The 25,255-nt window shown below is 42.8% G+C and overlaps 1 protein-coding gene across 4 annotated transcripts in view; it reads left to right on the forward strand.

Moving 5' to 3' along the window:
• TTBK1 (tau tubulin kinase 1) overlaps positions 1-25,255 on the forward strand; it is a 95,580-nt gene that overhangs the window by 30,694 nt on the left and 39,631 nt on the right. For 3 of the 4 annotated variants that reach the window (XM_040060865.1, XM_040060867.1, XM_040060864.1), the window contains exons 4-10: positions 2,411-2,484; positions 5,226-5,366; positions 6,634-6,738; positions 19,581-19,646; positions 21,092-21,184; positions 21,827-21,952; positions 24,920-25,074. In XM_040060865.1, coding sequence (XP_039916799.1) covers positions 2,411-2,484; positions 5,226-5,366; positions 6,634-6,738; positions 19,581-19,646; positions 21,092-21,184; positions 21,827-21,952; positions 24,920-25,074 — 760 coding nt within the window. Of the gene's footprint in view, positions 1-2,410; positions 2,485-5,225; positions 5,367-6,633; positions 6,739-15,565; positions 15,616-19,580; positions 19,647-21,091; positions 21,185-21,826; positions 21,953-24,919; positions 25,075-25,255 lie in introns of those variants that run through there. The other variant, XM_058419603.1, reaches the window with a different exon arrangement.

Raw genomic sequence — 25,255 nt, forward strand, 5'->3', positions numbered from 1 at the left:
AAGGAGCAAGCGTCATCTCACAGTTAGTGTGCAGTAAAGTGGTTGTGAGGCTTCCATACCAAATATACCTTGGAAAAAACAATATTTCCCCCCTTCTTTCTTTTCTGGGTTAAAATATGTTCTGCTGCTCTCTGCTATCACCTCTATGCTTGAGGAGGGCACGTATGAGAAGAGAGGGCTATTTCCTGCTGCATTAAAGGGAAGTTCATGGATGGAATGACAGTTCCATCGTTGTGTCTGCACAGGGGGTTATTAACATGATTGTTCTTGTGTGCTTCATAACTCTGATCGGCCTCAGGACTGAGCTACAGGGATCCTAAAGTCACACCTGACTGTCAGCCTCCATCTGCTACTTCAGTGTGGTGTGAGCTGTTCCAAGAGAGCAAACTGTTGGAATCTCGTGCCTCCTTTAGGTGACAAATAAGTGAAACCTCTGGGACCCAGAGGGTTTGATGCTGCAGGCATTTATTGCACGTGTGTGACTGGCTGGCTGTGCATGCACCACTCCTAGATGTGGGAGGAACAGGATGGAGGCAGAGCGTGTGCCCAGTGAGAGCAAGGTCAGGTTGGCAGTCACCAGCCACAGGAAGTTCAACAAGGGCAGGTGCCAGATTCTCCACCTGGGATGGTGCAGCCCTGGATGTACAGGCTGGGGAGCAGTGGCACAGAAAGGGACCTGGGGGTCCTGGTCAATTGAACATGAGCCAGCGGTGCCCTGGCAGCCAGGAGGGACATTCCTGTCCTGGGGGGCATCAGGCATTGCCAGGCAAGGGAGGGGATTGTCCCTCTCTGCTCTGCACTGGGGCAGTTTTGGGCACTGTAACAGAAAAAAGATATAAAGCTTATAGGGAGTGTCCAGAGGAAGGCGATGAGGATTGTGAAGGGCCTTGAGGGGAAGCTGTGTGAGGAGCAGCTGAGGTTGCTTGGTCTGATCAACCTGGAGGAGATTGAGGGGACACCTGTTTGCAGTTACAATGTCCTTGTGAGGGGAAGACACTGATCTCTGCTCTCTGGTGACCAGTGACAGCGAGGGAATGGCCTGGAGTTGTGTCATGGGAGGTTTAGGTTGGAGATTAGGAAAAGGCTCCCCAGGGCAGGGGTCACAGCACCAAGCCTGACAGAGTCCAAGAAGCGTTTGGACAATGCTCTCAGGCACGTGGTGTGACACGAGGATGGTTCTGTGCAGGGCCAGGAGCTGGACTCAGTGATCCTTGTGGGTCCCTTCCAATGCAGAAAACTGTAATATACTCAAGAGAGTACTTTCCTAATCTCTGACTATGTTTTCCTGAAATAAGGCGAACTGTTCCTTGATGATCTCAATATGGTCTTGCCCATTCAGTCATGTGACTGGATAATATCCATGCCAGAGACATGAAGGATCTGCAGATACATACTTCTTCACCTAACCACATAGAGGTGAATACTAGGACTGGTGTTTGACTGTTTGTCTTAGAACTATTCTTCCAAAGGTATTAAGGAGAGGTCAGGGTCTCTACTCCTCCAGTTCTAGTTGCCCGCAGTTCTGTTATCTCTTTGTGGTAGGAGAGAGGGTGTGGTTGTTCTGGTGTGGGATGCTGCTGGGCCCTAAAGGGCAGGCTCTTGATGCTCTTACTGAGGGTCCTGAGATGGAGCTCCATATTTACAGCTGTGTGTACTGCTCTGGTCAAAGCTCTTGTCCTCCAGTGTGAAATCTGCTTCTTTGTCTCCTGCTGCCCTCCATGTCCCTTTCTGTCATGTCTTGCTGTCCCCAAGAGTTTCTGATGCCCCAGGCCTGTGGTGCACACAATGGCAGCAGTAGCAGAGCTCTGAGGGGGCTACAGGCAGTGCAGTTACTCATTCCTCTATATGTTGGTGTTCTTCTTTTCTTTTTTTCTTTAAAACTGGGAATTATCAAGCAACAAGCTTTGGTTTGAAAATTAATTCAAATCACCATTGCTCAACTGCTACCAAGAAACATGGGGTAAAGTTATGCAGTGATACTCATCCTCTTCCCTGCTGAGAAACCCCACCAGGAGCCAAGAGTTCACCGTTGTGGTGTGCATCAACCTTTACTCTGTTATCAGCAATCTGCTATTAGTGGAATCAATGCCTCATCCTTCCCCTTCCGAGAATGCAGAGAGCAAGCCATCACAAATCCATTACAGGCCAGGGCTTGTTCATGTTGAGGTAGCATCAGATTAGCTGCTTCAGGGTAAGCAGTGCTAGTAGGTAAGTGTGGTGGTGATGTGTATGAGTTAGCTTGTACTGAGTAAAGTCGGTGTAATGAGCTGAGCTCAGTTTGTTATGCAAAGCTCCTTACCTGATACCAGTTTATGGGTACCAGCCCTGAATCAGAAACTATTTCTCTAAGCATCAAGATCACAGGGTTGTTATCTTCTGTTCTATTCTGTTCATTTCTGTTTCTTTTCAGGGAAGGATCATGTTTGCAGATTTATCGGCTGTGGAAGAAATGAAAAGTTTAATTATGTGGTCATGCAGCTTCAGGTGAGTTCTGTTCTTTGCCTCTCCTGTCTGTCCAATAGAGATGGCACCACTGGGAAGGATTTACATAGAAAGAATAAGGCCAAGCACTGGTGTAAAGACTTGGCTGTACACAGAGGGTGGAATGGAAGACAGTGAAGTGAAAAGGGCTGGTGTTGCTCTGATATGCCTTGGGATGTCTCCAGTCGTCACTATGTGCTAAAATATTTCATACCTCTGCTTTTCTGTTTAAGATGTCTTTCTGTCAATTTTCTGGGGAAAGCGCTCAGTTCAGAATCCTCACAGGAACAACCCACAGCCCTGTGTGGCAGTGGCAGCTCTTTGAATTGCCTCCTGTGATGCAGCATTCAAAATATGTCTTGTATCAGAGCTCAGAGTGAGAGCAGTGGTGTCAGAGCAGCAGCACAGTTTCTCTGTGAAAGGCCACGGTCTCTGGCTCCCTGTCTCTCCCAAGCTCAGCAGTAACTCACTTTCTGCTGTGGAAGCGTTCACTCCTGTTTGAACACTGCTGATATCAAGTCAATAAGGGCAAATACTTGGGTAGCTACCACATGGTGTCTGCACTGCCAGACTGCATGTGAAGTAAAACGGGTACCAGCAGATCCCAGTACTTGTTTAAAATAAACTTCTGATTCTTTTGTAGTTCTGTTGTATAAAACCAGTAAATTCCAGGTACTTGGGTTTGCTTTTTATGTCCCACTGGCATCCCAACTGCTGTTATGGATAGAAAAAATCCTTTAGCTCTGTAAACAACCCTGGCTGCTGCTGCAGCATGAATATGAATATGATTTGTGAAAGGGCTAGCCTAGAGTTCCTGGAGCTCCCAGTCCTGTTCTTACCAAGCCCGATAAAAGGGACTTTATCTTGGAAAGAAATTTCTCTGCATGGATTCTCTTCCTTTCTAGTTTGTTCTTGACTGAGTTCATAGAGTAGGCAGAGCTAAAAATAATTTCATTATTTGCAGATGAAGATGTTGATACATAAGGCATTAGCTAGTTCTGCACCATGACTCTCCAGGCTGAAATTCTCCTTTGACTTCAAGACCTGCTGAGACATGGTTTATCACGTGTCCCTCTGACTGTTGTGTACTGCAGTTCTCCCTTTCTCTTCAGTCACCAGGACTGAGGCTTCCACTCTCAAGCTTTGCAACTCATTGCATCTGTGCAGTTCCATAATCAGCCTGACCGTGTTTATTAGGAGAATAATGCTAATTTTGTCTTTTCCTGGTAGCAGTAGCAGCTGGGGAAACTTACAGCACATTTCAGTGTGCAGCCCTGAAAAAAATGTGCCTTGCTTTCCATGTTACCATTGGATAAGAGCTGGTGTTCAAGGAACAGCTTTACAGTGACAGCAAGGTCTGCTGTCAATTCTGTAATGTGGATATTTCAGATCAGCAGTGACAAAGCTGTGCTGCCTCTAGTAAAGTGTCAGAGAAATTCAAGAAGATAAGCACTAGAGAAGTGGTGTAGTTTGGTTTTATTCGTGTTAAGTAGAGCAAGCCTGGGTGGACTGCTGTGGCTTGGCTGTACCTCTGGGCTGGCCTGTATCAGATGGGAGTCTTCAAGGGTCCAGAACCTGAAGTGAAACATGGCTCAAAACAATTTGAGAGACTTGTAATATGCTACATGAGCCAGCTGGCACCTTAATGTCTGTAAATAACTTGAGAACTGGAAACGAGTGGATGAAGAGATGGCATTGGAGAACAGTCTCTGTTTTCTCCTCAGCTGTTTGGAATGTTTTATATATTTGCTGTTGGGAATTTTGCTTGAATTCATGTGGACTTGTATTACAAGCATATGTCTTCTTCTATATCTGTCTTTACAGAAGCAGAATGAAGAGATTCTAAAGCATAGTAATGAACAGCATGTCCCTATGGTTTTTGTTCTTTGTGAATGTTCTCTGAAACAGCAGGCTCTTGTTCCTAATGTTTTTAATGAGTTGGTAAATGCATTAGTTCTATGGGCTAGAAGAGCACTCTGCCATGGAATACAATCATTTTAGTATCTTCTCTTTACAAAGCTAAAGAGGTATAGACAAAACAGATGACAGACATCAAAGAACTCTGGGATTTTTCTTGCATTTACTCTGTCCTTTTTTCCTTTTTCTTTCTTAAGTTGTCTTTATTTTCATGCATAGCTGGTAGCCCTTTTGTTTTTCCTCAGAAATTTAACTATCTGGAGGTAAATTAGCAATTTGTTTTGCTAAGTATTAAGTTAGTGGAAAAATCCTCGTCTCCTGATTTTGGGTATGATTCTCCTGATAGACAGCTTTCCCCATTGTGGTGTTCCCACAACAATGCTGGCTTGAGCTTGAACCAGACAACGTTTGCTAGGGAGTTTCTAATGAAACTGCAGCATCATGACCTGCTTATGGAATTTGTACTGCTTTAATCTTTAGAAGGCTCACAGAGAACAGTCAGAGGTTGTTTTTAAATCAGCTTCTGTATGGTCTGGGTTTAACAGTAAGGAGATGCTGGTCTCTACATGAGGCACTGCTGTCCATGCCATGCCTCGTGCACAAATAGTGACCAGCTGACTTCCCCAAGATAACAAAATCTGGTATCTTCTTATCAGCAAGTGCATCACTTAAAAGCTAAAATTAACTACTGGAAGATCTTAGACAAGAAATAAAGCAGACATGAAGTGAGCTCCTCTCTGCTTTTTTTGGGGCTGCATGTTAGAACTCACAGCTATGAAGGGCTCTGCTTTCCTGTCATGGTTTAAGTGTTTTATTGACTGTTCCAGGGCCGCAATCTTGCAGATCTCAGAAGGAGCCAGCCTAGAGGGACTTTCACACTGAGCACAACGCTGCGATTGGGCAAACAGATTCTGGAATCAATAGAAGCCATTCACTCTGTGGGATTCCTGCATCGTGACATCAAGCCTGTATGTTGTCTTGGTCATTTCCCTTTTGCTTTTATGTCTATCTGTTCTGCTTGAGTCAGTAAAGACAGTCTGAGTATGGGCAGGTCTCAGCAGATACATTTAGGCTTCCTTGCACGCTCTTGCTGTCTGACATGTTGGCTATTTTCTATAGGTACAGAATAGTAATATAGTATTGTCCTTCCTTTAAGTGCATAGCAAACCAGCTCTTATTGGCAGAGGCTGCTCCATGGTGGGTTGGTAGTTGTCAGTCATATTTGCACCAGTCAAGATCCCATGATGAAGCAGTCTAGTTTTGAATGGTCCTTTGGAGTCTAGCCAATTATTGCTGTAAATGTTCTTCAGAAAGGAAGTCTTGTTCTGTGATGTGTCACTTGCATAACTAATTCATGTATTTGACTTATCTAAATTGTGCTCTTAATCCTGTACAAGTGATTGCCAAAAGAACTGGAGCACTGGTTTCCAGTGTCAGAAACACACTCACATTGTTGGTCATCTGCCTAGGCAAAGCCCAGTAATTGCAAGTTTCATTGTAGAAGCCAGGTTTCTTCCTACAGCTCTTCACTACTTGACCTGAAAAATTGTGACTATGTCATACCTGAGACCACCTTTCTTCCAGCAAACTCACTTGCTCCTTTTAAAGCCAGCTGCTTTTGGCTGACCAGATTCAGCTGAAAATCAGTCACTGATGTGAGTGGCTACAAATCCTTTAGCAGCCCCCCATAGTGGTAAAGAATAGAATGTTAGGATGGAGGTTAAAAAAAGAAGCTGCTCCGTTTGCTTGTTATTGGTTTATTTACTAAGAACCAAGCCTGGTGGTTTCTATATGCATGGATGTTCAGCTAGATCTAGGCAGTGCAATGCAGTAAATGGAGATCTTGGGGGTTATGGCAGAGTAATTCATGCTAGCAGCTGAACCACGGACAGCAGCATTTATCTACAGGAACTCCAGCCTGTTATGCAAGTCACAGAGCTCTCACTGCAGAGCTAGTGGTATCAAATGCAGTTCTTTCTCACAGCAGCTGAAATTTAGCTAAGCTAATGTGAATTCTAGCAATTTTGAGACTCCACAGTCTCCTATCTGCAAAGTGAGCCTCTAATTAAAGCAGTGGTTCTCTAATCATGACATCTAAGGTGCATCTTAAAATTAATCTTTGACTTGTTTCCATCAGAGGCACAAGAAGCTATGTGATGAAATTTTGCTAGCAATTGGCCACTCTTACCCAAGGTGCTGACATCAATTTGACTTTTTTCTTTCTTCTTTGTCCAGTCCAACTTTGCCATGGGCCGTTTACCTTCAACATACAGGAAGTGCTACATGTTAGACTTTGGTCTGGCCCGCCAGTACACCAACACTACTGGGGAAGTTCGACCAGTAAGTACATTTTGAGGAGTATTTTTCCATTTCTGCAACTGATTAGGAACGGAAAGGTTTTGTGGTTCTGTTTGTTTTGTTGTTGTTGTGCGTGGTTATGATATTGCACAGCGTTTTCTGTAGTGAGAAGCAGCAAGTTGACTTCAGCTGAGTTGGGGATCTAATAAGGGATGATAGATTTTATTTTAAAAGATGTGTGGCTTTTTTTTTTTCTTTTATTTCCTTTAGGATAATCATGTTTTCCAAAGGCTTTCAGTACTTACTGAGTACAGTATGGACTAATGAAGAGGGTGAGCCCAGTGTTGGCCATGTAACTTCTGTAGCCCCAGGGGACTGGTCTAGTTAAATTCTCTGTGGTCTGGGGAAACAGATTTGCTTCTCCATATTGCCCTTTACAAAATACAGGCCCACTCCTTTCCTCTTTCTGCAGTCAGCATTTAGGTCCATTGCAGATGGAAAATGGCATTTGATTTTCTGCAGAATTTCTTGATTCTTAATGAAATAATTGTCTGTATTTCGAGTCCCATTATTTGAACGCCATTCTTTCTTTATAATTAAAGAAACCATTTTTCCAAATGTCTCTTCTTTTTTAAGCCTCTATTTTGTTCCTTTCTCACCATAATTTAAAATGACTTCGTTTTTGGTTTGCTCCGAGGACCTGTTTTTTGAAACAGCTCTACATGCAGCCTTTTCCAGGGAAAATGTTCTTCAGCTGTGTCCTGCAAGCTCTGTGTCCTGCTTGGGTTGGTGTGGGTGAGGAGGGCTTTGTCAGAGTGCAGGACTCTGAGGAGGTTGGTCTTCATTCTGGTCCATCTGGTGATTTGTTGGCTTGCTTGCCACAGGTGGGTCTCATAGGAGGATGAGTGACACATGATCTTTTCCTAAAATGATACATGCTCCCCTCCCAGAGGGATGGGAGTGTGCTTTCCTGAAGGGGGTGAGAAGTCTCCAGTCATCTGGGATATGGGAGGATCAAACAGGGTAAAGTCTCATGTAACGAATGTACCTGTTCTCCCATGGTCAGCCTTTTTGACAGGAATGATACAGCAAAATAGCCCTTTGGTGCCTTTTAACATTTAACAGGTCACTGACCTGTTGGATCCTTTTGTGCCCCTGCTGCCTGATACCACTTTGAGTCTCACTTATCAGACCAAGGCATTTGTCTGGAGAAGCACAGGGTGATTGCTGCCCAAGTAATGCTCTGAGGGTTAAGGAGATGGAGGTGAAGGGTGGTATGAAGGCAAGAGAAACGAGACATTTTGTGGTGTTTTTGTAATAAGAACTTTATCACTTGTTTCACTGAAGAGATTATTTCAAGCCAGTAAGGTAAATTATTTTTTCTCCATTCTCTTTTCATTAATTTTTCCATGAAGAATACGTTTTTCAGATTTATAACATAATCATCCTGAGCCTAGTGTTGCTGTGGTTTGGTTCTGATGTAAAATACACAAGATAGGTGAGGGAAGGGGCTCACACTCTTTTTGGAAGCACATCTAGATTTTGCTTTCAGTCATATTCAATTTTTTAATGGAAGTTTTCTGCAGCTTCCCATAGTTTCGGAGGCCTTGTCATACTTTATGAATAATACCATAAAAGTATGAGCTGCTTTCATATCCTCTGAAATTCAGAGCTGCAATCTTATCACCTTGCCAGAAAAACTCTTGAATTACTTTCTAGTAATACAGATAATGAGCCAGGTCTTTAGGATGCTGTGGATTTTGTTGGTTTTTTTTTTTTTTTTTAAACTTACCTCTTCCCTCTTCCTTTCTGGAGATTGATTAAAACTTTGAAGCAGGATCACTTCTACTCTGCCTATTCTTCATTAGGCATTATTTCTCTCTACCCTCAGCTGTTACCACTCTGGCTTCTCAGGCCTTCTTTCAAGAGCTATCCCAGCAGCTTTTTATGTAGGAAGCTGTTACTCTCCTGAGTCTTTGAGTGTTACGGATTTGATTTCTGTGTCTCTAAAGAGGATGGCTACTTGACAGTTCAGCTTGGTAGCTCGGCATTTATAAAGTTATGGCCCACCTGACATAACTAAATTTGGATTTATTCTGAATTTATCCTGTGCTTTTAGGAGAACAAAACTGTCTCCCTTATGTGGGATGCTAATGTTAACACAAATGTTAGTCCTTGTAGAAGAACTGTTGTGGCACAGATTTGCTTTCGTAGGAATGTTCTCACCCCTCTCCTGTTTGTCCATTGCTGCATGCTGCAAAGTCTGCTGGGCAGCGGTCTGTAGGAACTTACACTGCTCTACAAAGACAGAAGGTGGTAGGGCCAGATGGTGTGTGAGGAAGCATCAGCAGCCTTTCTTCCCTCTGTTGGCAATCGGGGAAGCTCAGCTGTTGTTGGGATCTCATTATTTGATATTTCTCTGTGGGTTGTAGAAGTCAGGCTCTGATAGTTGCTCCGTTGGACAGGCAGAGCAGATGTGCATTGGCCATGCAGCCATGTGGTGTCTGGTGTGTGCTGGGAGCTGCTGAGGGCCTGGTATCAGCAGCATTTCTGCGTTTGGATATCACAACCAACATCCTGGCTAGCAAGGGGGACTCTGGCTATTATCCTAAATGGGACAGACTGCTAGTGGACAAAAGTAATTAACATTTTCAGTGTGTTTTGTTTTCAAACACTTGCAAGGGCAAGTTCTTGAACAAGGAACAGTGAGGCAGCTTGCCTGAACTGCTAGAGGAGCTGCTGATTTCTTATTGCTCTTCCTTGCCTCTCTAAGCCACACTCGTGCTTAAAAGATGGCAAATTCTGGTTAGGATCTGTCATCTGTATTCAGAAAGGTGTGTTTCACCTGAAATTTCTCATTTCTCAAGGGTGTACTGTCAGTGATAAATTCAAAGTATTCCTGGTTCATTAAGCTTAGTTAAAATCTTTTGGTGCTCAAGACTTCATATTCCCTGACAAAAGACAGTGGAAAAATTACTTAGTCACAGTAAACAGAGCCTTCTGCAGGGCTCTGAGTCTCCCAACATCCCTTTTCTAGCTAATATATCTTAATTTTGTGCACAGCTATAAAGCTTAAATGAGAGATAGTTCAATATGCCTGCTCCCATTCTGCCTGAGGCTTAAATGTGTGGTGTTGGTGGTATTCTGCTGTCAAGTGAGAATGCAGGAGCTCCTGCAGGAGAGGAGGCTTTTGAACCTGGGACTCCCAAACTTTGGGTGAGGGATGTAATGCTGGAGAGAAGAATCACACATGGATTCACAGACTGGGTGAAGCTGGAAGGGACCACAGTGGGGCATCTGATGCAGCCTTCCTGCTTAAACAAGGCCATCCCAGAGCTCATGGCACAGGATTTCATCCAGGTAGTTCTTGACTCTATCCCCTGTGAGGGAGCCTCCACAGCCTCTCTGAGCATTCCCGGTGCTCGGCACTGCTCAGGGAAGAAGTTTTTTCCTCACGTTCATGTGGGACTTCCTGAGCCTCAGCTCCCGCTCGATGCCTCTGGTGCCGTCGCCCGGCACCGCCGACGGAGCCTGGTCCGTGCTGTGACCCCTCCCTGCAGACACTGCCGGACATTGCTGAGGTTCCCTCTCGGGGTCTCTTCTCCAGGACGAATGGGCCCAGCTCCCTCAGCCTTTCCCCGGAGCTGAGGTGCTCCGGTCCCTTCTGGACTCCCTTCTGCTGCCAGCTTTCCCTTCTCTTGGGAAAAGCCAGCTGTTGGTCCTTTAAGCATTACCACTAGCTGTCCCTTTTCCCTTGCATTGCAGGGTTCTTCACTTTCCCTTCCAGAGGCCCTGTGAAGATTCTGTTGATCTTGTTCCTGTGGGGAACCGGCCCTGTGGCCCATTACTGCAAGCGCACTGAGGCCCACACTGAGCAAAGTTCCTGGGCTCCCTTAGACCCTTGCTTCAAGTGCTGTCTCAGCTGCCACAGCTCTTATTAGTTAACAGTTTACTGTGCTACATATAGATGCCATAAAGAGAAGGGAAAATTTAAGACTTGCATGTTTTTCATGCTGAAGTTCTGTTAAATATTAGGAACCAGCCTCGCAGTTAAACTTTGATGCAAAGGAAATCGTGTTCTGAATTTGGCTGATTTCAAAACTTTGTTTATTGTCTCTTTAAAGGACAACTATACTTGACACCACTCAAATGAGAGAGAAATGTATTTTGCAGTGCAATCTCTTGCAGTGTGGACTTTTTAAGAGGCAGATGTTTTTTGAAACTGGGCTATACTGTATTCCCTAGCTTGCCCTTGCCTATATGCACAAATGCTACAAAGAAAACTCTTGGTGATGTGCTGCTTTCCCTTAGAAAAGCTGTGTAGACTTTTCCTAATTGGAAAGGTAGCTATCCCAGCTAGTTACATTTCTGCTGATTTTGTTCTTAGGAGAGCGTCAGATTTTCATTCTGATGTGTGCAGCCTGAACCAACGTTACGGCTTTTAAAAACTGGTATTGCACGTGCCAGATGAAACAGAATGCATCTGACCTGTAGGATATCCAGGAGCATCTCCTTTAGGACTGGAGACAGGTTGCCTGAGATGAATAGAGCCCGTGATGCAATTGCTATGGTCCATATGGAATAGGATGATGAGAACTACACCGCCTTTTTAGCACCTTTGTACAAATCTAGAGAAGGGAACAGTTGATGCATAGCATACCACCCATCCAATTCCAAAGAAAGTGCTGCAGGTCTAAGCAGTGTTCAGAAGACTGTAATGACAGACTTGTGTGGAGCAGGATTAAAGAGATTGTGATGATAATGTGTACAAGAAGATGAATGAAAGGAATTTTATTAAAGTCTCTAAAATACTTGTGCTTGCAGTTGCAGGGGATATTCTTCTAAGAAACAAGTCCAGTTTTGTTCTTGCTGATTTTTCTCCCTTTACCTCATTCCCTCCCATGCAAAAAGTCAATTTTGTGGAGAATCCCAAGACATTTTTTAAGAAATTTTACATTGCAGGATGCAGTGATCTTCTTTAGGGATTTAACTGTTATTTCCCCTAGATGCAACCTTTGCTGTAGTTCAGATTAGAGACATGAGTAGTTTTATTCACAGTGACATCCTAGTTGTGCAACCCACCCTTGCCTTGCAGCAGTATCAGTAGTCAGTGTTAAGACAGCAGGAGTAAGCAACTGGGGAATGAACTGAGAAAATTTTGTTTTTTAAAAATATGTAGAATTATCTTCTTTAAAACGTGCATAAATCAAATTTTTCACCTTGCATTAATTTTTGTAGCAGAGAGCTGGACTAGCAGAATCTGTTTGATATAGAGAGCTAGGGCTGAGAAGAAAATGTGAACTTGAAGGGGGAAATGAGCATAAACATTGTTATGCAGATGATGAGCAGCGCATGCTTATGTAATGGAGGTGTTCCGAGTCATGAAGGTCTTCTGTGCCGATGTAGGTCAGGTTTTGGACAAGAACTCCTTGATCACTGCTCAGCTCTGCCTGTTTTGTCACGTGCAGTACAGAAAGCATTGTGCCTTTCCTCTGTCTGATACCCTGACTTCAGAAATGTATTCCCCTTGGCTCCACAAATATTTATTGAAGGCATTCAAGGGTTTAGCAGCTTGATCTCAATTATTTATTTGAAAATAGAGGCAATGTTTTTTCTGAAGCCTCTTTCCAGTTGCAGAATATGACAGTGGGCTGTTCTGCTCAGCAAGCATTTTATTTTAGCTTAGTCAGCTGCAGCCCATTGATTAGATCTCGATCTCCTTGTGGCTCAGACTGCACTGCAGCAGTTTGCAGTGCCTTGCTGGAGAGGCTGCACATGCACGAGGGCGTCTCTGGGAGTCAGTGGGCACAGGGATGATGGTGTAGGCAGGACAGTGCACAGCCTCTGCAGAGGAGCATGAGGAGAGCTGAAGAAATGTGTCAGCTAATTGAGAAAAAGGTATTTATTTTCCAAGTGTCTGTGTAGTGTTAAAAATACACTTTGCTGCAGTGAGCAAGGTATTAGAAGAGGAGATGTTGCCATGTTTCTCTACTAAGTAGTTTTTCCCCCCCACTGGAAAATAACAGAGGACAGGAACTTCTACATCCTAATACCCCAGATATTCAGACATAGAAGCCCAGTAGCTTTATGCTTGCTTTGTACTTGAAATACATGTAAATCTGTAGTATTACATAAGGAATGAACAGATACCTGGAGCTGTATTACTGTATTAGCTTGGGAGGGAAAATAATTTTTGTCTCAAACTTTGTATTGTAAAAAGGTAGTCACAGGAAAGGCTGAAAACACAGTGCAGTCACGCTTCTTCAAAGATGAAGAAAAGGAAAAAGAATGCACTTAAGTCTTAAAAACACTGCATATATGATATATAATAAAAATGCAATTTCACCGGGAACAGTTAGTTATAAAATAGTCATGAAAATTCTGTTAAGGTTCTCATTGTTACTTTCATTGCTGGAATAGCAAATTTGGACTTGAGAAGGGAGATTAGGTTCTGATTTAAAACATCACAGAAATCCAATGCTGTTGAAATTAAATGTATTGAAAGCAGACTAGGTGATGGATTTGAAATTCTCTTAGCAAGCAGGGAATCTGGTATCCTTGCTGCATGTGGCTCTTTCTCTGCTTTCCTCACCGTAAAGCCTGGGTCAAAGAGGGTGGGCCTCAGATCATCTACATCAGGTTGTTGTTGGTTTTATTTCACACAGCAGCTGCTAAAGGGATGAGGGAAAAGGAAGAAAAACTCAGGCTCAAATTTTATGTATACCTGCAGGGGAGTGAGATTCCATTTTCCACCTCTGAGTGCTTTTACTACCAAGCTGCAGGGGGGTATACATTACATCTGAATGTGTCATTCCTTTGGGTTGATGCTATTCTACTTGAAGCTCTGATTATTCTTCCCACTGGAAATGGAGGGAGAAATGTAAAACTCTTACTGTGGCTGGTGATGAGGGAAGATGGGCTTTGCTCCCTAGGCAAGTGGATGTTGGATTCCAGTTGGATTGCAGGTCAGGTAAGTGCATTTGCTGCCAGGTCATACACTTCTTCCCTCTTGGTAATAATTATTCATGTATTCTGTGCTAAAGGTATCCTTTCCAACCTGGATGTTCTTAAACTTGCATCTCAAAGCACCCTGTGGCTTAGGGGGGATGAGAGTGGACTCTGGAAGGAGGGAGGTGTGGTTTTCATGTCTGCCAGAGGGTGGGGAGGTTTGAACTTCAGTGTGCTGCATCTCAGTGATTGCCACAAACTACCTTTTGTCTTCTTCCTTTTGATAAAAAAGAATCATCTTCTCAATCTGCTTCCAGGAAAGCATTTTGAGCTTGAAATCCCAGAGGAGATGTGACTCCAAAACGTTTCCATTTCGGTAGCTCCCTTGGTCTGTTTCAGCAGATAAAAAATTGCCTTTCCTACTTAGCACTCTATTCTTTCTGTGGGGATATTCTGTGCTGCTTGCTGCCTCATGGGACCTTGCATGTAAGAAACAAGTGCAGCCCTGAGGCCAAAGATCTCTTGTTAAAAATCACGATCACTGAATAATAGGATTACAACTCAAATAAGCTTCTGACTAAAAAAAAAAAAATTCTCATTCTCTGTTTTTACTGTGAGACATTCTCATCTTCAGCGCAAGTTTGGGTGCAGGAATCATGTGATGCATGCTATTTACAAAATATCTTGTTCTTGAATGTTAAATTAATCGGAAGTTTTGAACTCTCCTAAAGTAAAGTAGCAACAATGGCATTTTAACTCAACTACTTTGTGTCTTTTCATGTGGAAAGAATAACAGGAATACTTAATATAATACTTATTATAATACTTAACAGGAATAACTTAAATAGCTTTCTCAAAACTAAATTTCATGCAAAATTTGTGGAATTTTCAGGATTTGCACATTTTTAGGAAAGCGGAATGGTGGGACTCAAATAAGAAACTCCATTGTGTGGATTGCTTTTTACTTGATTTCTGCTGGAATAAATATCTCTGTCCAGGTCCTTCCTCAGGTCACTGAATTGAGTTTTGAGGTTATGTAATATATTAATAATATTAATTCTTGCCCCAGTGAGGGTGTCCCTCAGATTTCTGTACTGTGCCATTCACAGATGCAGTGACTGCTCATGTGACCTAACAGTTCCATCCTGTTCTCTCCCAAGCCACCGTTCTGCATCCCCCCACAGACAGTGGAGCAGCAATCGCCAGGGAAAGGGAATGTGCCAGAAGTTGGCAGCTGTGAAACCTCTAAAGTTGGCAAGCCACTGTTTGTATGGAGATTGATTGTGAGAAGGCAAGGTAGTGGTTGCAGAAAAAAAACCCAAATATCTTGGGTGAGAACCTGTAACAATTCAAACAGGAAAGGGGACATCGCTGTTGATTTTTAGAGAATTATGTTCCAACTAATGCTAGAACTTGCTCTGAATGAAAAGGACAAGAGATGAGAGAGCAAATCCCCGGTGGGCTCTTAGATCAGTTCGGTTAGGGGAGGAAGGGAGGTGTACACATCAGATAATCGTAGGAAGGAAACCCACAGTAGAAGCGTACAAGTGACCTGTGGTAAGTGTCTGCATGGCTGCTCTCAGCTTTGTTTTCCCAGTTCTTTGGTGTGATATGCAGGCAGGAGAAGGCTCTCCCTAGAGGGCCCCCTCTCAACACTCACAGCACTCACAGGTCACACAGGCTCACGCAAGGCTTCGTGTCTACGTGAAACTCAGCACGGGATGGGCCAACAGCCCTGGGAAGAGTGATGGGAGATGGCAGCAGCTAAACAAGACAGGTTTTTGTTGGGATACAATATTGAATGTTTTTAAATTCATTTCTGTTTAATTTTTTTCTCATTTTGTTGTTTTTTTTATCATGTTTTTCTTTGGGTTTCTCTCTGTTTTACAGTTCTTTTGGGCTCTTCTTTTGAGGCTGTGTTTGATGCGTTGGCTTCCCATCTGCTGCTCGTAACCATCTCTGCTATGAGTTGTGAGTGAGCCATCACCATGCTTCTGAGTTTTTATTTTGGTTTGTGCTTTTGTTATATATGGAAGTCCAAATTACACCTGGTTTTCTTTTTTCTCCTCATGATCTGTTTGTTTTTCACAGGATCGTGACAGCTACCTAAATGTGATGCAGAGGCTTAGAACACTTGGGATTCTGCCTGAGGGGCTGGCAAATATTTGGGTGGTGCTGGACTGATTTTGTCAATTCTGTGGTTTCAGAGGCAAGGAGAGGGGAGTGTTCTCATCTTGCTTTTCTGTCTCCAGCTTCCTCTAGTCATTTATGACTCCCCATGGGCATAAAATATCATGCAGTCATTAATGATTCTACAAAATGCTTCTGTTTAAATTAAAAAGTCAAAATGTGTATGAGAAGTGTGGATTTTGTCTCCACTAGAAGAGGTGGAGAGACATATCCCTACATCTCTCTCATGAACCTGTCTGAAGAAGCAGAAGGCTCCTAGAGGTCACAGGGATACTTCCTTTTAGTTCAGTTAAAGCTTTCTTTAAGTTTTCCTTCTTACCACAAGCTTTCCAAGAAGTCATTTCTATCCAAGATATATATCCAAATGCTTTCCATGATCTGTGGCATCTCCTCTCTCATTACCACTTTCTCTTCAAACTGTGCTAACTTTTTTTTCACATTCTTACTGCTAGAATATCCTAGATGAAGCAGGCCTGTCAGGGGCAAAGGTGGCATCTCATGAGGGGTCTGCACAGGCTTCCAGAAAGCTGGGGAGGAGCCAATGGTCATGAGAGTACCACGCTCACAAGGAGCAGCAGGAGGAAAGTACTGGCACCCAAATACAAGTTTTTAGGAAGGCAGCTGGAAACTGAGACATTCAAAATATCCTGTTTTCTTTTGCTGGTGAGGCAAAAGAAATAATTTTAATCTCTGAATGAACATGGTGTGAGGAGCAAGGATTCACATTAATGAGGAAATATAAGCACTCAAATAAAAGAGGATTGTGCAGGAAAGACAGACTTCATGTGAATCATGAAGGAGACGCTGTTGGCACTTGAAATGCAAAAGATCCTGAGTGTTTGCCCTGGAGAATGATGAGTGTGTAAGAGCACACTTTGGAAAATGCATCCAATTCACACAGGATTTTGTTACCTAGTTCTCAGTCTGTCTGTGAGGTAATCTGCATGCAGTGAAAGGAACGCAGAGTATAGGTTTTGCTCTGTGGTAGTGATCTAACACATGCTCCCAAGCTGAAACTCATTTTAAGCCAAGCTTCTAACACAGTGCAGCACTGTGTAGTAAAGTACTTTACCTTTGTGGTCAACGCAATATCAGTGGAAGAAAAGATTAAACTTTATAACATTTTTTTATATAATAATGATGTGTAAAATAAAAATCATGTATGGTTTAAAATTGTTTCAACTTGCTAGCTTATTTTATATTCACAATTCTGGGGATTCAAATCAGTTGGATTATATATGACTCCATAGTCTGAAGCTCCTAACTGTTGCAATTTCAATTCGTGTCAGCTGTGGACTGGTCTGGACAATAAGAATGCTTTGCCCAGACTCTTCTCCGCTGCTGGCCAGTACAGTAGTGGGATGAAGTTTATTAACTGGAAGAAATGAAGTGGGTAAAGAAATCATCTGGAAAACTAGTGTTTATGAATTCAGCAGAAAAGTCAGTAATAGTTGCGTATGCAGCATGTGCTACAGCAAATGCTCAGGGAGGAGCTGTCTGGACGGAAAACAAGGGATCTCCACGGCTGGGGAAGTGCTTGATGGCAGCGACCAATTCCTTGTGACTGCCAGGGCAGGCAAATATGGTTAAAAGAGGTGCAGCCTTTAGGAGCAAGAGACACTGTTACACAGCATCTGCCTGTTTGTTCAAAGCAATCGCAAGTCTTGCTCAGTTGCAGACATCTCCCTTCCCTGAGGTGCCACGTGAGAGAGGAGGGAGAACCCTCTGGGTTCAGGTGTGGCGCTGCTCGGGAGCAGCCGGTCACGCTGGCTGTGCAACAGATGTGTGGCTAAAGGCCTGCACCAAAAACTGGGCCTTGCTTTGCTCGAGAGGAGAGGTTTGCTTGCAGTGCTTGCAGACTGCCTGGCATTGGTTTCAGAACAGATCTAATTAAAGACTGCGCAGATAGCCTGTCTGCCAGAAATAGTAAGTATTGATCTAAACCAAGTTTTAGAGACATTGCTGACATACTGAACCCAGTGCACGTGGTACTGGGTTTAGTACTTGCGTGGACTGCAAAAATGGAGTATTTCCTATTACAGGTTACATGTTAGAATTTTCACAATACACCCTTATGGCTCATGAAAAGTATCTAAACACACTATTTTTCATTCATAATGGAAAAGGGGAATATCCTCTTTCTTTTGAATGTGTAGAGCAAATTTATGGTGATGGCTTTATTCCAGTGGCTAGTATTCTGCTTTTCAGGAACTTACATCAGTGAACTATATGGAATTCTGAAAAATATTTTGCAGTCATTTGTCAGTGGGAATGCTGAATTGCCTAGTTCTGAGAGCAGTGAGATACATTATCACAAATACAATATCTCTATTACCTGCTGCTAAATAACTATCTTATGGCTCAAGCTGGTGTACTTCAAGATTAAATGCTGGATTAAGTGCATGGGATATGCATACGGGTTCTCTTTGTGGAGTATTTGATTAGCATAGAACAGTTGTTAGATAGACTTGCAGCTTTTTTTTGCTTAGAGCCATAGTTGAAGAGCTGCATTGTATACCATAAAGGTGTGGGTATGTTACATGGTGTTGGTTAACTTGTTAAAAAACATTGAATTTTTATTCTTCCTGAGAATATCAAAATTCAGAGCAACTTCCCTGTACCTAAAAGGGAGCAACTGAATTGGACATATTTAAAGTGACAGAAGGGTGGCCTAGAATAAAAGGACAGAGTTTTAGGCCTAGTTCTGAAAGTACAGGCACAGCTGAGAGAACAAACCTGAATCCACTGACCTCAATGGGACAAGTTACTCAATTAGCTTGTTAATAATATGTTTGATTTTCTGCTGGAGTAGCATCTTCATTTTGCATATATTTAGTTCTTTGCTCAAGCTTAACCTTATGGAAGAAGTCTGGGCCAGGACCTGGTTTACCACAAGAATTTTGAAAGCACTGCTGTTAAGTCTGGGTAACTCTGGTGCCTCTAGTTCAACTAAGAGAATTTGGTAGATGTCGTTATTTAAATGCAGGTTTTTTTGGAATGACGTCTACATTAAGTGAACTCACATGGTCTAATGCTCTTGTGGAGGCAGCAGTAGAAAGAGTTGGAAGACTCTTTTTTTGGGACTCATGCCCCAAAGCAGAGAGAGCCTCCAGATGGGACGAATAAGTCACAGGAGGACTGCCTTTCCACACCCACTATATCAAGCCTTTAATTCCCAAAGACATGAAAAAGAGAATCAGGTAAAGAGAAAATAAAGACAGGATATACTGGGAGGAATCTGGCAGAAAAGCAAGAACTCTGAAAGTCGGAGGTTCACAGTTTGTTGAAGTCCTACAGAAGATGCTGGCCAGCAGTGTCAGCAATGTTTGTGGTCATCTGTCAGAGTAGGTGATCCCCATTTCCATCCTGACCAGGCCACCTGCAGGCTTTGCTTAGCTCATGTTACTCATGACTCAGTTTTGGATTTATTTACTCGCTTTTCCCTTGATCTGGCGTTTAAAAAGGGAACTCTCATCCTGGTTAATGTTCTTATCTCTGTGCCTGGACTATGACTGTTCTAACACAGCACTGTAACCACCTTGCCTTCTCTGTAAAGTGAGCTTTCTTAGACATGCAGACTGGGAGAACGCTCTCTGTGTAGCTAGAGCACGAGGTGGCAGTACGAGCCTTCTATTCCCTAGCTGCATACAAAATAGCAGTTTAGACAAGAAGTTCTCAGGAGCTGGCTGCACAGGGAATTTAGTCATCTGCTCTGTTTCTGAGATATTTCTCTTGTCTCCCTCCAGCCTCGCAACGTTGCTGGTTTCCGAGGAACCGTCCGCTATGCCTCCGTGAATGCACACAAAAACAGGGTGAGTATTTTGGAGTTCTAAGGAGTTACCAGTAACTTCAGAAACCTGTTTTCAGGAGCAAAGGAGCAAGAGGTGTGAGTTCTGGTTTGTTATCTATGGAAGTTAGTGTCTATCAGAAGACTTACATTAGGCAATTAAGGCTGTTGACTGTAAAATCAAAATTATACTTCATTTACTGGGTCCTCTCTAGTTGGCAGACTTAAAAATTGTAATTATTGCATTACCAGACACTTTTTAAGGGCAAAAGTAAACCACACTGAAGGGGAAATCTGGTTAAGTGCTAGGCTGCTTGCTGCTAGCTTCTAGCAGAATTTGGCCAGGAATTGCTAAGCACTGGGTCACCAAATCCATTCCTCATCTGTAATTTTTGGTATTAACATCGTGCTATCAGCAGAAGAGCCACCTGGTGAAAGTTAGGGTTTATTTTCCTGAAAAGAACCATTATCTACATAGTGTCTGGCCTGTTTTGTTATAAATGCTTCTAGAAGGCTCATCTAACATTCTTCTCAAACCACTCCTTTCTCCTGTTTCAGTAGTGTTCCTTTGCAGCTGGCAAACAGTAAGTTTGGACAATACTTAGGCACTTGTGATCCTTGGGGTGTCTTGCACAGGGCCAGGAGCTGGACTCGATGATCCTGATGGGTCACTGCTAACTCAGCCTCTTCTGTGGTTCAAGTTCTGCATTTCTGCTGCTAAGTGCCTGCCAGATGGGAACGATCAGCCCTCCTGCATTACCTCCAGGCTTCTGGCCTTGGAATGTAGGATTACTTGTGACGTATGAAGAAATGACAGGGTTTTTTAGGGAAGGAGGAAGTTATTGAGGAAATTGTGGTGTGGGAAGGGCAGCTGAATGCCATCATGAATTCTTTGTTTCTTGAGAGACACAGAGAAACCCGAGGTATAATTTTTGCAAGAGCTGAGTAGGCCCAGCTGTAGCTGGCATCAGCTGAATGTATATTTAGACACAAAAATTGCTGTATAATGCAGGCTATCTTGAGAAATCATATCCTAAACATTGGAAGTTGAGCACCAAAAATGAATTCATGTGCTTTGACAATTTCAGCCTTTATCTCCATGTTTCCATTTCCCATTCACTAACCTGAGAGGAGAGTTGTATGTGGAAATGCTATAAATCTGTAAATTGTTGTGGTGCATGACAGTAAGTCTTTTGCAAAAACCCTTGAGCAAATTGGAACAATATTTAGGCTTAAAAATAATAAGGAAAAATGTTCTATGTACAGTTTTGGGGTTTTCTTAATCTAGGTTATTCTGTTTCCCATTAGTAAATATGTATCTTTAGCCTTTAATTTGGCTTCTTTAATCACTGACTGTGAAGTATGGCTTCTTTTCCTGCCCTTTAAAATGAGGTATCTCATCTGGAGAGTACACCTGGACCCCTCAGCAGTGTGGAACTTTGCTCCTCAGTCTCTGTCTCTCTTTTTCAGGAGATGGGTAGGCATGATGATCTGTGGTCTCTCTTTTACATGTTGGTGGAGTTTGCTGTTGGTCAGCTTCCATGGAGAAAGATCAAAGATAAGGTAGGAAAACTGGTGTCTGTGCTTAAGAGAGGGTGCTACATTTTAATTATTATGACTCTTCCTCTTGCAGCACAGTGCAGCTTTTTTTTCTGGAGTCAAAGCAGAGTCTCTTTTTTTTATCAGATCTTGCTGCGAGATGCTAACCTGCTTTTGTGTGTTCTGATACACATGGAGGGCTTCTCTTATTTGGAGTAACTGGACGCTTTTTAATGCACATTGTTAATTATATTTGATCAAGTGGTTTTTACTTTTTTCTTGCAAAGTAAACAGCATAAGTGGAAAGACTGGAGCATCTAGAAAGACAGGAGGGTAACACCTTGCTTGGCCAAATGGGATTTGAAATTAGGAAGTTAAACAGAATAAAGCTAAGTGTTCATGTTATCTTGGAAATACTTTGTGCTAAAGAATAAAATCCCTGAAAAGTTGGTCACCTGTGCAGCAAGCTTCTGACTCAAGAATCCCCTTTGACCTCTGCCTGCAGTGCTCAGCTTCTTTGTGTCTTGGACAGCAAACAGCAGAAGTGTGCAGACACGATGCTGGGTCTGCAGAGAGTCTGACTTCCAGGCATGATAAGTCTTTATAAATGTGAAGCAATGGAAGAGATTCTTGGCTCTGAAATTTTGTTCTGTTTTTTTTTTCCAGGAGCAGGTTGGCATGATAAAAGAAAAGTATGAACACCGAATGCTGCTAAAACACATGCCTTCAGAGTTCCACCTTTTCCTGGATCACATTGCAAGTCTGGACTACTTCACCAAGCCAGACTATCAGGTGGGAGCCTATCTTTGTTGCCAGTGTGATGCGTGGCACTCTAGATTAGCATTTAGATTTTTTAGCATTTCCATGAATGTGTTTATATCTGGCTGAGGAATACCTTTCCTAGAACCATGAGAAAGAGGCTAGACTGTACAGTTCTTCAAAACCTCAAGCTTCCTCATCTCCTTCCACCACCCTGTCCAAAATAGTCCTGGACTCCACACCAGCTAGTTCCTCCCAAACAACACAGAACTTGTGGCTTTCATTAAGACACAAAAATTTGGAGGTACTCCAGTGTGACAGAGTTTTGGCACAGCATTCAAAGGTCTAAGAGCCTACACTGACAGCTCAACGGTGCACACCAACCCCTTTGATTTCTTGCAGACTCATACAGGCCTTGGTCATTATTATATCTTTCTTTAGTATTCATCTAACATAGGATTTTTCTTCCCATTCAGTGTTTGCTATCAGTTTATGTGTGAGTAGCTCAAACTAACACAACAGAACTGAAACAACTTGATTCTGTGTTGCCTTTTTTTTTTATCACAGTGGTTTTCTCTGGGCATTAAAGACAGTGATGGAAACAACATTTTATAAGCAGATCAATGCAGTCTTACCTGAGTGCCTGCTCCTGTTGACCGTGCATCAGATGAGTGGGAAAGTGGTGGGAGGGTGTTCCAACAAACTCTCCAACAGTGCCTTCGTGGTTTAGCCATGTATTTGTTGTAACACAGCAACCACAAATTCTAAAAAAAATTAAAAGGAAAAGGTAAATACTTTCTGGATAGTGCCATGGAAAAATAACATCTGCCACTACGAGGGAGAGCTGCAGAGGGATGGAAGTGGACTGATAAAATGCAGAGGGAGCTGGATTTGTTTGTCCTGCACTAGAGGAGTCAAAGAGGAATCTGATTGCTGTCTTTCACTGCCTCAAGATGAGTTGTTGGGAGAATAGAGGCAGCAAGGGAAACTGTGACTAAATCTAGGGGGGGTGCAAACTTCAGAGTGTGGGTTCTTGTATATGAAACAGGTACTTAGAAAAGCTGTGGAATTTCCATCCTTGGGGATTTCCAAGAATTGGCTGGATGACAAATATTATCTGCCTTCTAATTAGCTCTGCTTTGAGCAGAGGGTTGGATTAGAGATTTCCAAAGCCACTTTTGAACCTATGTGCTCCTATATTCTATTCCAGTTTAAAATCATTGTGTCCTAGTGGTACCAAAAAGCCATCCTTGAGACTGAAATGGAAGGAGATGTTTCCAGACAGAATTCAGGCAGTACAGATCACAAATGACTCTTTCACAGTAGGACATTTAATTGAAGCTGTGAATTGCCTTTTTGCCTTCAGTTTCTTGCAGGTGCAGCTTGGGCAAGAAGCCTCCAAAAGGGAACTCCCCACAGAAGTCCGGCATCTGCAGCTTGCCACTTAACACTGACTCTTCTAGCTTGACTTGGAGACCTATTCCAGACAGCAAATTCTCCAAGCATCTCAGCTTCAGAGATGTCGTTATGTTGATTTATCTCCATGTATTACTCTGAAATATTAAAAACTATACCAGAGGCCATTTGAATTTGTCACCAGTATCAGACCCACAGAGAAATAAAGGAAATTGGGAAAGTGTGTTTACTAATATATAAAGTCATGGTTTACTTAAAAATCTGAATTGAATTTGAAGTTTTAGATTCTCCTAAGCCCATGTCATGCTGAGTGGCAATTTAATCACAGTTCTGGGCCCCTGAGATGATGTGTCCAAGAGAGATGTAGCAGGCTGTAACTGGAGATTAAGGATGACCAGCAATCACTACTCCGATGGATAGATGACACAAGTTTGCCTGAGGAGAGGAAAATGGTGGTAGAATAAAATAGACTTGAGCTGTCAGATGATGGATCTTATACCCTGTGTTTTTGTACTTCATGGGCTTTTGGCCTTAGATGTCAGGTCTGTGCCTTTCATGGATCTCTGTCAGTGTTGGTTTGTGGTTAGGATCAAACTTTCAGCACTTTCACAGCAGGAGGATGTGGACATTAGAGCATCATTTTGGGGTTTTCTGACTCATTTGACAGCAAGAGGCACACCTCTTCCCTGGAAAAGTGCAGATAGGATGTAGTAGAAAATACTTTGTGCTACATTTGCATACAGTCCAGCTGGTAGAGGAGTGGTGTCAGGTATGGTTGGGGAGGTGGCTGGCTTCTCTCCCTAAAGATCTTTTTGCACTGAGTATCAGAAAAGTAAGAGTGACCTTTGCTCCTGGAAGATTATAGAAATTTAAGTGCCTTTGCCTGGCAATCTCTTTTGGCCTACAGCATCCAGTTTCCTTTTGACAGCAGAACATCAGATTTCTCTGCTAATGCATTGGTGCATGGAGAACTACTGGCAGTAGTTTCATTCTCTCCTAGAGGATACCAGTTCCTAGGAAAACAGCAAGGATAAAGAACATCAGCATGAGCATTTGTACCTGTCATCTTATAAAGGAAATTGTATCATCCTTGTTTTATTTTCTTAGGCAGCCAAGTGTGTCCGGCCACATTGTGCACATTAAGCACAACAGAGGGCTCCTGGCTAAGCCCTATTTGAGCCAGGCACTGCAGTGAGTCTGCATCCTAGGGCTGCCTTTTCCTGTTCTGTTTGTCTTCTGGCAGCCCTTGAACTCTGCATGTCAAATGTACTGTCTAATCTAGAGGAAAGCTGAATTGAAATTACGGATTTAGAGTTGGAGTAACATGCTTAACTGCAAGATTTCATTGAATCGGTGTCAAAATGTTGCATGCATTTCTTTTGTAGATTTGAAGAAATATGAAGCCAAAACCAACCTGAGAAACAACTGTTGCAATTTCATAAGCTTTGCTTTCATTTCTTAGTACATTTCATAGGCAAACTGGAGATTACAGGATGCACTTGGTCCTCGTGCACATACTTCATATTTTTTGTGAGAGCCACTCTTACCTACTTACCAGAAATTATTTCTGTAAATCTGTTCCAGCTAATCATGTCGGTTTTTGAGAACAGCATGAAAGAAAGGGGCATCACTGAAAATGAAGCCTTTGACTGGGAGAAGGCTGGTACAGATATCTTGTTGTCCACTAGCACCTCAACTCCACCACAGCAGAACACCAGGCAAACAGCAGCCATGTTTGGGTGAGTGTTGTAGTTGTACCTGTCAGCCAGTGGACAAAAAGCTCAGTTCCTTTAAGATTTCCAGACCATTATGGTTGCGGGAAGTTGGAGCAGCGTGGCAGGCACCACTTGATCTGACATTTTTTATACTAATGTGTGTGTGGTGGTGGATAGTGAGCTGAGTGCATGCACTGCTCACAGC

This window comes from Hirundo rustica, chromosome 3 (assembly GCF_015227805.2).
Source record: "Hirundo rustica isolate bHirRus1 chromosome 3, bHirRus1.pri.v3, whole genome shotgun sequence".
Classification (NCBI taxonomy): Eukaryota; Metazoa; Chordata; class Aves; order Passeriformes; family Hirundinidae; genus Hirundo; species Hirundo rustica.